General features: G+C 36.9%; 1 protein-coding gene across 1 annotated transcript in view; it reads right to left on the reverse strand.

Annotated features, from left to right (window-relative positions):
* LOC107754615 (gastrula zinc finger protein XlCGF57.1-like) overlaps positions 1-10,014 on the reverse strand; it is a 26,146-nt gene extending 16,132 nt beyond the window's left edge. Inside the window, exons 1-3 of the mRNA XM_016571127.1 lie at positions 9,758-10,014; positions 8,505-8,622; positions 2,794-3,990 (exon numbers count right to left, since the gene is read on the reverse strand). Coding sequence (XP_016426613.1) covers positions 2,794-3,990; positions 8,505-8,559 — 1,252 coding nt within the window. The 5' untranslated portion in view covers positions 8,560-8,622; positions 9,758-10,014. The remainder of the gene's footprint in view (positions 1-2,793; positions 3,991-8,504; positions 8,623-9,757) is intronic.
* Positions 10,015-13,604: the final 3,590 nt, after the last annotated feature.

A 13,604-nucleotide genomic window follows, 5' to 3' on the forward strand; every position in this document is an offset into this window, starting at 1 on the left:
AATATCTCTTTGGATTTGAGACTTTAGTCTTTGCAACTTTACAGATCTTCTTTATGCACCAAGAGCTTGTAACACTCCAAAGAGAAAGGAAAAATTTAAATCGCATCATATGACCCCTTTAAAAACACTAAATTAAAAGTTAAAATCACTGAATTAAAAATGAAAATAATAGAAATCAGACTACATTTTAACTGATAAGAGGAATATACATTTACTCATTTGAGTAATTAGGGCTGTATTAGCCAGCTTACATTTAATTTACAGTTACTGTCAGAGGTGTGACCAAGTCTTGTTTTGCAAGTCACAAGTAAGTCTGGAGTCTTTGCATTCAATTCTCGAGTCAAGTCCCGAGTCAAGACGGGCAAGTCCAAGTCAAGTTGCAAGTCCTCAACTTTAGCTTCAAGTCTTAAAGTCATTTGTGCTCTTTACCCAATTTAGTGTCTCAGAATTAATTACCATATCAAATTTATAGTAATTTATATCAGGAAGGCAGGAAGAATATGTTTGACATAGTTCAATATCATGCGAGTTGGGTGCTTTTAGTAAAACTACTCGAGTTCAATTTAGGAATTGTGCCAAAATAGGACAAGCAGTGAAAAAACTACTTTTATTAGTAACAGAGTAGCTAAGACAACAGAATTTCATAGAACTACAGCTGCAACATACTTTGCATGTGTGCATAAGAATATGTTTCTAGGTGTTATATCTAACCCAATGAGCCATTATTTGGAACCTCAATGAAACAGATTTAAAAACATGTGAGCGGAAACGCAGAAAGAACTGCTTTGAAAGAACTAGAAGAAATAACTGCTAACATACTTTACAAGTGAGAGGAAACATGCACTATGGATGCAGACAAACTCATGATGTCACACTTCCCTTAAGGCGAGGAGTGAGGAACGAGGAGACCAGGGATACACGAAACAATAGTATTTTAATCCAACCTTCAAGGGAATACATGGGGCAGACAGGAGCACAGGAAACACCAGGGTAGACGTATAATCTCCGACAAACACAGATAGCACAGACTGGGGCTGATAAACACAGGGCAATCAGGGGAACACAGGTGCATGGAATGACTAATTAACAGGGAAGAGGAACACATGGGGAAGAAACTGGGTCACAGAGCACAACAAACCGTTCAGGGGCGTGACATTACTCCCCCCTCCCGGTAGGTGCGTCCTCGCACCGTAGAACAACAGAGGGGGGAATGGGTGGGAACTAAGGGGGAGGTTCCGGAGGAGGATGGACGCCCGGGAGGGGGCCGGCAGACAGAGTCCAGGGAGGAGATGATGGAGGGAGGAGCCATGGCCGCCGACTCTAGGGGGCCGACCAACGGTGTAGCCGTAGTTCACTGACAAGCTACGCAATTTTCTTATCAAGTATTATTAGCTTGTCAGTGAACTACGGCTCTGTGTATTAAATGCCGCTCCATTTGAAAGCAGGTGATGGAGATTTACGACTAATCACGGAACCGGCTTTACTGACGAGATGCGCATGACAATTGCATGCAATATATCGTGCAGCCCTAATCACTAGGCCTATTGCCGCTTGCCCACTTCAGACATTAGGCATAATGTGCTTTTTTTTCTCTTCAAATTATAGCTAAATGGTTTTGCAATGATTAATTTTAAATCTAGATTGAATCAAGGTTTATCTAATAATTCTGTTGCACCAAACTTTAAACCTTTAAAAATTAGCTTGTTTACATTTTAACCCATCATTTTGATCCTGAATTTAAATTATAGCCCATTTAAGATTAATCCTGTTGCTCCATAACTTTAAACTTAGATTTAAATCTCGATTATTATGGATTAACTGTTAACTTAATGGAGGTTTAAATAAAATAAAAAGCACATGCAATTAAAATATGTAAAATCATAAAGTCTTTCCGAGTCACAGGGCTCAAGTCCAAGTCAAATTTTGAGTCATTGCTGTGAAAGTCTAAGTCGAGTCTCAAGTCTTCTTTAATTATGTCAAGTCGAGTTGCAAGTCATCAAATTTGGGACTCGAGTCCGAGTCAAGCCTCGAGTCATGTGACTTGAGTCCACACCCCTGGTTACTGCTATCATAAAAATACACTTATATGTAGGACTAAAATTCTACATTTGTCACATTAAATGTCCAACAACAAATATTTTAACAAAATATATATTTTACTCAAAATTATTGCGCTATTATTCGATTACGGTCTGTCTATTTAGTGCACATGTGCGCAGCAGCGCTCGTTCACTCGTGCAAGCCTCACCCACTCCTGACAGCAAAATGGATATATTTGCATGACTTTCTAACATTTACAGATGAAGAATATAACTGTGACATGTCCATTATGCACTGTGGAAAACACGTCTCAAATGCATTAAACAGCACAAATATATTCGCTGTTTGCCATGGTGGATCAATTGATCAATGATGGACATTAAGGGCTGCTTAAGAATAAGCGTGAACATCAAATTATTGAACGTGGATCAAATTAGTGAGATTGTGTGAACCTAAATGGTCCTTTATGAAACCGCTTTAGTCCCGATTGATTTGATAGGTTGTTTCAAGTCAGGTTTTGGACTTTAATCCTCGCTTTTCTTAGCGTCTTTTATGAAACAACCCCCAGATGATGTTTTGTTGTTCTGTCGCTGCTTGTTGCTGGTTAGAGCAGATTTATATAGAAGAGATCGACTTTATTGCTTGTTTTATTGGGTCATGTTTGATGAGGACACGGTCACGATTAAATGTGCTGGATCCAAAGAATAATTCAGATAGGAGTTCATGATTTCAGACATTTGTTTTTTGTATGACTGAGTAAAGATGATGACAGAGTGAAACTCTTCCCACATTGACTGCAGTGATACGGTTTCTCTCCAGTGTGGATCCTCTCATGTTTTTTCAGATATTCTGACCATTTGAATCTCTTGTCACAGTGTGAACACTTGAAAGGTTTTTCTCCACTGTGGATCCTCTCATGTTTTTTCAGATAATCTGACCATCTGAACCTCTTGTCACAGTGAGAACACTTGAAAGGTTTTTCTCCAGTGTGAGTGCTCTGGTGCAGTTTCAGTTCAGCATCTCTAACAAAAGTTTTCCCACAATCAAAACACATATGCTCCTTCACACTGTTGTGTCTTTTCTGATGTAATTTTAAAGTACCCGACTGACTAAAACTCTTTCCACACAAAGAACACAAGTAAGGCTTCTCCTTTGTATGAACTTTTAGGTGGTCCTTCAGCGCATCTGACCTAAAAAATGTTTTACCGCACTGATCACAGGTAAATGGTCTTTCTCCAGAATGACGACGCAGGTGTATTTTAAGAGTGCATGACTTTCTGAAACTCTTTCCACATTGATCACATGCGAACGGCTTCACTCCAGTGTGGATGGTCATGTGTTCCCTAAGGGCTGCTTTTTGTCTGAAACTCGTCCCACATTGATCACATGTGTGTGGTTTCACTCCAGTGTGGATTGTCATGTGTTCATTAAGAGATCTTTTACTTGTGAAACTATTCCCACATTGATCACATGTGTACGGCTTCTCTCCACTATGAGCTCTCGTGTGACTTTTAAGACTGTGTCTGTATGCAAAACTCTTCCCGCACTGATCACATGAGTACAGCTTCTCTCCAGTGTGAACTCTCATGTGATCCTTAAGGGTTCCTTTCATTGTAAAACTCTTCCCGCACTGATCACATGAATACGGCTTCTCTCCAGTGTGGATTCTCATGTGATCCTTAAGGTATGATTTTATCGGAAAACTCTTTCCGCATTGATCACATGTGTGCAGATTTTCTCCAGTGTGGATTCTCATGTGTATTGCCAGGGTTCCTTTTACTGTGTAACTCTTCCCACACTGATGGCAGGTGAAAGGCTTTTTGGCTCTTCCTTTCAATAAATTACTTTTAGTCTGTGAGCAACTCAAAGATTTCTCACTAGTTTTGACATGATGCTGTTTCTCCTCTGCCTCACTCAGTTCTTCACTCTCCTCACTCTCTTCCATTAGGTCTAAAATGAAAGTAAGAAAGGGTTAGTAGCGAATTAGCTCAAAGGGCAAATATTAATAATCATAACTTGTGGTAATTATAATATTTGGATCAGAATTAGAACCAGAGAATTGAAATGTATTGTACACAAAGTTTTATGTACTAAATCACGAACACAGAACTAGTCTACACAAACACACACACACACGGGAAGTTAAGGTGGATGAACAGAACCATATAGAAGCAGGGGAAATTAAATCAAGTTAACGGTTTAAACGATACATCAGTTTCTAATTCACCTTGTTAATCAAGGGGTCCACAGCTTACACTAACCTAGTTAGCAAACTGTACGATACTTGCACTGCCTTTGCAGTTGAAGCAGTCTCATGGAGTCTCTGAAAAAGGTCTTGATAGTACCATTAAATGGGCTGAAACTGCAATTACTTGAAGTTGCTGTGTCATTGGCCCTGTACCAAATAGCACCATATACACTCGTGGTCTTCCTACGAGTCCGCACCTTTTCACTTTCATGAAATAACGCGGTGTTGTTTGTCGAAAAGAAGTCTGCTGCGAAGCTCACACCAGTGCGGACTCAGGAAAAGTGTGCATTGAGGGCACATATCGACTGCAAAGGGGGCGCTCGTGAGCACCCTTCTAAAAAACAAATGGGACAGCCTACAGTCTTGTGGACTTGATGGAATCACACATGCGGCAACCATTGTAAGTCCACAAGACCATAAGTGTATATCAAGTGTGTCATTTTGGACAGGGACATTTTTTATTTATTTATTAACTTGTTTACTTTTTCAGCATCATTACAGGTACCCAAGGACATTCATCATTAAGGAACACTGAATTATTTTGCTGTTACAATAAAATGCCAATACCAATTTACTCCACATTAACACTTTCCAACCTTTTAACTTGATCAGTTGTCAACAAACTGTGCCAAACAGGAAATGCATACTCTAACACAGGCCGCATATCCCCTGTATAGATGATAACCAATTCTTGATCTCGAACACCAAATTTTTTTAGCTGGCGGAGAGCTTTCTGTTGGCTGTGGACAACACTTGACAATCCCAATTCAAATCATTCTGGATGGTAAGCCCTAAAACTTTAACAGGGACACATATTTTTTATGTGTTCTCATCTGTAGAAAGTGATGGCCAAGTATCTGTTTCATGTGGGAAACATGTAAGACATTGCATTATTTTGAGTTGAGTTTCATTTGATGTTTCTCTTCCCAGATGCCAAGATCTTTCAACATCTGCTGGAGAGTACAGGGCTGATGAGAAGTCCACCTCTGGGCCATGTCATGTCGTCCACATATTTCCAGTGGTTTATTTGATCCAGGAGAGCATTGTTAATCAGTGCCTGAAATATTAGAAACACTTGACTCTCTTTGTGGTTGAGAGGGTCCTCTTTACAGAGTGAGCACATGGATGTAAGTTGGGGCCTGCTGGCCTGCAATCCATAGACAAAGGTGAAGAGACTGCCATGAGCGGAGAACTTGTGTGGATGCTCTATAAAGTCTGGGAAAAGTCACACCTCTCACGGTTGGCTTGATCAATGAGAAAGTTGTAATTTTAAAAGAAAGCTGGAAAATTCTTCTGTTGGGAGGTTTCATGGCCCTTTGTCTGCAAGCATGGTTAGAATGGTTCTGGTAGTCTGTGTCTATTTATACTCTGATTAATATAACAAACACATGCTGCATTCTATGAGGAGGAGGTGATGTACACCAAAGTGTGAGTCATTAAATGAGCATTTATTCAATAGGAGACACAATAAACGCAGGGTAACGCTGAGTAGTACTATCATAAAACAGTATACAATACAACAGACAATGGAGAGAAGTCCTTTATGTCACGGCCTTTATGTGTCTGTCCTATGGACTGATTAAAAGTGAGTTTAGAGCAAAAGCTCTGCATTCCTGGTTGTAAATCGTTCCTGCCTGGGAGTTAGCTGTAGGTGGGGATCACTACTTACAACCTTACACACAGTTTGTTGGGAAAGGGGTTTGAAAGATTATTTGTTAAAGTCTGTGTAAAGTCAATTCTGAGAATTGTTTTTAACCACATTATAAATGTTAGAAATGCATTGCTGAAACATATTACAAAGACTGTGAACTATGTAGTACTTAATTGTGCAGTTGGACCGTTAAACAGTTTTTCACCATTTTCGTGTTTAGGATTTTTTGGGCAGGGCCAAAATCATGACTTGATGACGAAGTGGAGTCACTGAGCATGGCCCCTCCTCTAACACTATAAGAGGTGTGTTCAACTTGAAGCAGCGCTGCGCGGCCATAGACCAATCGGTGTGTGACATCAAGTACAGCGAGTGCTGTAAAGAGCAGATGGCTCCGCTTTCAAATTGCTCTTGCAGTACTTTGATGTCATACACTGATCGATCAAGTCGAACACATCTAATAACTAGTGCGCATTAGCATCAGTGGTTAGCCCGCTCAATCGCGAGTTACTGTCATTACCTTTAGTTAGTACAGCCTACAGTTTGCTAGCTAACTATGCCATCGTCATGTAAATGAATAATACCTGGTTGCGATAATTCACAAAACAGCTCGGTCTCATTATTTAAATTAAGCTGCTAGAGGAAGACAGTTGAAAGAGATGGCAGCTTTTCCGCGAGTGGGTGTGGTTTCAGCCCCGCCAGTGGACACGCCCCCAGCATTTGAGAGCAGAGAATATTGCTTATTTTTTCCAAGATTTTGATACCTTATTTTATTAGTTTGCCGTTTTTTTACCATTCAAATTTGGCAGGGTGGTTAACACATTTTTCTTTGGTGTGACAAACTCAGAACACACATTAATATTGCTTTACGTGGACTCTAAATATAACAAATAATTGTGTGTCTGACTGGTTTGTTTGTTACAATTAATTATTAGTAAAGCATAAAAATAAGAGAAATGTGAAGGGAAAGACATAAAAGTAAACCGTGATGTAATATTAGAAAGACTACAATTGCTATAAAGTGATTACTTTGATGCATGTTTATAAGAGATTGTCTTATAATAATTGCCTTTAGCAATTTTATAAATTTTTTCTAATATATTTAAGCATTTTTCTTAATCTGACATCCATCCATTTCCAGATTTCTCGTCCTATGTAGGGTCATAGTGAGAGTTCACAGATTACAGTGTTCACAGGTAGGGTTTACAACTACAAAAAAATAGATACCATTACCGTGCGTTCACACCGCCGGCGGCGAGAGCGCAAAAATTCACTCTGACCACCATGACAACAATGCTGTACAGTCGTGGCCAAAAGTTTTGGCAGTGACATAAATTTTGTGTTTTGCAAAGTTTGCGCTCTTTCACATGGAGCAGCATTTACTAACCAGAGCCGTTGTTCACTGACAAGCTGCGCAAAATATGGGAAATGAAACGTGCCTGTAGCAGCATACTTGTAGCAAATTAATACAGCCTTAAGCAACTACTGTAATATGGTTTCTCATATTTGTTGCGTTTCCACAATATTTTAGTTTGGCTTGACACAACTTGCATATAGTGTGGCTCTTGTCCAGGGTCTTTCCCCCTTCAACTTCATAGAAGCCAAAGTGCTTCCATAAGATAGCTTTTAACGCAGATGCTGCCAGTTTGATTTCACTGCTTTTTCTGCTGCCTTCTCAAACTTTTGCTGCAGCAGAATTGTTTATTCCTGCCTTGTAAATGCATTTACATTTATTACATTTTTAATAACGACTTCTCAATCTTCAGAAGAAAAGTGAATTGCAGACTCTCGCGAGAAGTGAATTCAACTGCCGCTTTGCTGACACTCTCCATGTTTCGTGTGATTGGCTGTTTGCTGCACATGTCACACTTTCAGGTGCATGCGCTCCAGAGTTAATCACAAACTCTGGTTCAAACTCTGAGTTGTCAGAGAATGTTTATATAGCTTTTTGAGCCCGCTGATCCTGATCTAAACCAGGTTGGCTTTATCGGGCTTTGTCAACTCAAAACTTACTCCGCAACTCTGAGTTTATTCGTCTTGCTTCGTACTACAGGCCACAGGAGTCAAAGTTGTTTAATCTGTTGTCAGAGTTTACTAAAGGCAGAGTTCTCCACACAAGTCCTTAAGTAAGCTTACTTCATAAAAATATTTTCTACCTGCATTACAAACTCTGGTTCAAACTCTGAGTTGTCAGAGGATGTTTATATAGCTTTTTGAGCCCGCTGATCCTGATCTAAACCAGGTTGGCTTTTTCGGGTTTTGTCAACTAAAAACTTACTCCGCAACTCTTTTATTCGTCTTGCTTCGTACTACAGGCCACAGGAGTCAAAGTTGTTTAATCCGTTGTCAGAGTTTACTAAAGGCAGAGTTCTCCACACAAGTCCTTAAGTGAGCTTACTTCATAAAAATATTTTCTACCTGCATTAAAAGCAGGACAGTCCAATAAAATACGTTTCTCACACAGCTCAAGTAAATCTCACACCAGATTAAAAAAGCCAATGTGTCTGACATCAACAATCGCGAGAGTGATTCAGCAACATTAATAAATAATCAAGAATAAACACCAACCTCCTTGCTTTGCAGTATCTTTGTGATTTATTCTGCAGGGTTCTGGATCACTCATGTTCTCATTGTTCTCTAATCTTCACTTGTAAAATGAAGAAAACAATCCAGCATTGGTGAATTCCTGTGTTGAATAGAAAAAGTTCCGCAAAAATACAAAAATAAAGCAATTATTGAGTAACACATTATATGTTATGTTTTCTAATCTTCACTTGTAAAATGATGAAAACAATCCAGCATTGGTGAATTCCTGTGTTGAATAGAAAAAGTTCCGCAAAAATACAAAAATAAAGCAATTATTGAGTAACACATTATATGTTATGTTTAATTACCCATCAATCAAAATATAAACTAACTGAAATTGTTTTAACTTCATTTAGCTTTTCACTTAGCTACCTATATTTTTGTTAATTGGTTATTATTTATTTATTTGCTGTTTTATATGAAACATGTTTTTTCAAATAAAAAATTACACAAAATTAATGTTCATTAAAGTGTATTAATTAAAGTTAAGAGAGGTGTATCTTTAAGACCTCGAAAGTGTTGATCATGTAGTTTGCTCCACCAATGAAATGAGCATTATTACAAGATATTTAATGAGGTGAATGAGGGGGAGCTGTTGACATGGAATAAAGAGATTATTGTTTAATCAATAACCTGATAATTTAAGATAATATGAGTCACACATGATATATTCTGATAACGATAAAACTGCACTGTAATAGTACTACTATTTCTAACAACGTATCTTTAAGACCTCGAAAGTGTTGATCATGTAGTTTGCTCCATCAATGAAATGAGCATTATTACAAGATATTTAATGAGGGGAGCTTTTGACATGGAATAAAGAGATTATTGTTTAATCAATAACCTGATAATTTAAGATAATAGGAGTCACACATGATATATTCTGATAACGATAAAACTGCACTGTAATAGTACTACTATTTCTAACAATCTTAGAAGAAAAACATAAAAAATTAATCCAAACCGTTAAGCTTCGTTTTAGTAAGGTCTTTCACATTTATACAGTGACTTGACATGAATACCATGTAAGAGTACTTTTCAAACATCGAAACAAACCAATATAACGTTACACAAAAAAAATCATCGCCCAGTTCCTTAATCTGAGTCAACAAACGCCACAAAAGACGCACAGAATCCTATGAAAATAAGACAAAGATGACCGCTATAAATGTCGCATATAAAAACGTTTTGTCATGATTGTGTAAATATATAAAGAAATGCGAACAGCTCACCTCAGAAGACTTGCTGGAATGAGTGCAAGAACGCGCGTGATGTGACGTCATCACTGCGAGACACAATGGTGGGCGCACGGCGTTAGTTGTGGTGCCCGAAACCATAATGGATGTTATCGAGTGCACTCCTTCAAAATCCCCTTAAAGTATAGTCTTTTACTCATTCAATCTCAAAATGCACCGCGATAACGAATGTAAAACAGAGGAACAGCCGATGGTTAGAGAATACACATAATGTACAGTGAGGGTCGCGCCGCATAAATTCCCGCGTCTGACCATAAGATGGCATTCGAGTCCGTCCAAGCTTTTTTTAACACCTTACAGAAAGGTTCATTAGTTAATATTAGTTAACTACTTAACTAAGAAATACTTCTACAGCATTTATTAATCTTAGTTAATGTTAATTTCAACATTTACTAATGCATTAAAATCATCGTTAACATTATATGCACTGTGAATTGAACTAATAGCGAATGACTGTATTTTCATTAACTAACATTAACAAAGATTAATAAATACTGTAATAAATGTAGGCCTACTTTTATTTATTTTTTTTTTTTTTACATGAACTAACATTAACTAATGGATTATTATTGTAAAGTGTTACCAATTCACTTGTTGAACACCAACAGAAAGCCAGTCATAGACTCATAACTGACAGTTTTACAAACAAACATTCGGATTATAGTTTTCACATCACATTCTACACAATAAATTAAAGAAAAAGAGGACAAGTGGGGGAGTAGGAGGTTACTACTTTAATCTTACCAGTAGAGAAAACATGTTGATTTAAAGCTTGATGTTTTGTAGAACATCAGTTATATGATATGAGAATAGTAAGGCCTGTAGATAGGGAGTAGGCCTATGTGTTATTTAAGAAAAGTATAATTATATTTTCAGACTGACAATTATTATTTTTTTTTTTTTCAAACCTGGTGGGGTAAAACGCCCCCAGGGGGCATTGCTTCCCACTATTATTATTATTGTAGTTGTCGCACAGATCAAAACTCATTGGTTCTTGCAAAAGCTGAAACATGCTGCATAACAGCAGAATGAACCTCACTGGTTCACACACATCATTTAACATAACTAATATGTGCACTGATGAATGTTTAGTTGTGAATAAAAGAGTAAATTAAATCTACGAATCACATAAAATGATTGAGTCCCTTTAGAAAATTGTGCCTAAATCACTCAATTCATGTGGATTAATTTTGCAATCACTTCATGAACTTTTGAGTGTCAAAGTGGTAGTTGTGTGGACTGTCAATGAAGGGACAGAAATTGTACAGATTTCATTCAAATATCTTAATTTGTGTTCACTATTCAGAAGATGAACGAAAGTATTACGAGTTTGGAATGAGATGAGGGTGAATAACTGATGACATAAATCAAATTTATGCAAAAGCCTCTTTAAGTGCTGTCTGAAATTTTCTTCTAAAATAAGCATTTTTTTATCAGGCTCCTATGTTTATATTCAGTTATTTCACTTTAATGGCAATAAAAAGGACCTATTCATTGCAATTGTATATTTAAAAAAAAAAAGCACACTGTAAAATCATGCCGCCATGTCAGAAATATCAGATCCAGCCTGTCAGAAAATATTAATTTTGTCTGGTGTAGTGAATTTTGCTTTCGTCAACCTAGGGAGGCGAAATAGTGTAGTGATGGATTCTCGTGTCACCAATGACGTTATGATATTTGGATCAGGTGTCACTTAAGGTGTGGTTATGAGTACATCACATAAGAAAGATTGGTGGGATCTCTAACTTGTAGAACCTCTTTCTGAATCATCAACACAAGGAAGACACAAGTGTAATAAAATAGATTTTATTAACAAAAGATAGACAAGAGTAATCAACAACTTCTAAATGAATACCATAAATGAAACAGGAATAAAGAGCATAAGATGCATAAAATGCAAGTGATTATGTTGAATGATGCTTTGTCAGAGCTACGTAATCTGGAAAGATAAACTGTTGCTACTCTGAAACAAATAAGGTGAAGAATTGTATAGTGTATAATGTTACAAAAGCTTTTTATTTCAGATAAATACTGATCTCTTGATCTTTCTATTCATCAAAGAATCCCGAAAAAATTTTACTCAACTGTTTTAAATTTTGATAATAATAATAATAATAATAATATTTTGGATCAAATAAATGCAGGTTTGGTGAGAAAAGACTTCTTTAAAAAACATTTAAAAAATATTATTGTTCAAAAACTTTTGACTGGTAGTGTATGTATGTATGTATCACTCTCATATCACTTCTAGTTGTTTTGGAATAAAATAAAACTTTTAAGAATAAAACGTCAGGTCCGACAATATCGTGTCTTTCTGAATTTAAATCTAGATTTATTCGCATTGGCCCATGGAAACCTCTATGAACACACCGTATTGGAACAGAGTTTTATGGACAGATGAGACAAAGATTAACCTTCATCTTAGTGATGGGAAAACAAAAGTGTGGAGAAAAAGTGGAACTGCAAATGATCCTAAGCATACAACCTCATTTGTAAAGCATGGTGGAGATTGTGTCATGGCATGGGCATGCATGGCTGTCTCTGGAACAGGCCCTCTCAATTTTAATGATGACTTAATGTATGATAAATAATAGTACCAAAATGAAGAAGGGTAGGTACAAAACCATCCTACCTATCAATAATAAAGAAAATGTAATGATGACTTAATGTATGATAAATAATAGTACCAAAATGAATTTGGAAGGGTACAAAACCATCTTGGCTACCAATATTCAAGAAAATGCCACCAGATTCATTGGGACGTGCTTCATATTGCATCAGGACAATGACCCAAAACACACTGCCAGTTCAGTCAAGGAGTTTATCAGGGCAAAGAAAGGGAAAGTCTTAGATTGCTCAAATCAATCTCCAGATTTAAATCCCATTGAACATGAATTTCACCAGCTGAAGAGGAGACTAAAGGCAGAAACTCCCCAAAACAAGCAACAGTTGGAATTGGCTGCATTAAAGGCTGGGAAAAGCATTTCAAAGGATAAGACCAAGAGTCTGGTGATGTCTGTGGGTCGCAGACTCACTGCTCTGATTGCACGCAAGGGATCTGCAACTAAATAATAGCTGCTCCGATTGCATGCAAGGGATCTGCAACAAAATAATACCTTTTAATCTTTTACATCAGCCTTAAGTTCAACTGTCCCAATACTAATGCTCACATCAAATAGTGGGATGAACCCTAAAAGTGCTGTCCTTTTTATTTGGTAAAACATGTATGTGTTGAAACAGCTAATAATAAAATGTGACATTCTGTAGTTTTGTCTCATATTCATCTTTTAATCATATTTGCAAATGTCTTGACTCCACAGCAAACAAAGAAATTTTGTCTTTACTGTTTCAATACTTATGGAGGGTAGTGTGCATATATATATATATATATATATATAGTGCTGTCAAACGATTAATCGCATCCAAAATAAAAGTTTTTGTTTACATAATATATGTGTGTACTGTGTATATTTATTATGTATATATAAAGACACACACATACAGCATATATTTTGAAAATATTTACATCTATTTACATGTATATATTTATATAAATTATATCATATATAAATATATTTAATATATAAACGTAACATTTTTCTTAAATATATATATACATGCATGTGTATTTATACATAATAAATATACACCGCACACACACACACACACATATATCATGTAAAAAAACCTTGTATTTTGGATGCGATAAATCGCGATTAATCGTTTGACAGCACTATATATATATACACATATACATATATATGCACACTACCCTCCATTATGCCGGGAGAGAAAGTGTTGGTGTTGTTTCCTTCGCCTGGTT

The sequence above is a fragment of the Sinocyclocheilus rhinocerous genome, unplaced genomic scaffold (genome assembly GCF_001515625.1).
Source record: "Sinocyclocheilus rhinocerous isolate Xijiao unplaced genomic scaffold, SAMN03320098_v1.1 scaffold3915, whole genome shotgun sequence".
Classification (NCBI taxonomy): Eukaryota; Metazoa; Chordata; class Actinopteri; order Cypriniformes; family Cyprinidae; genus Sinocyclocheilus; species Sinocyclocheilus rhinocerous.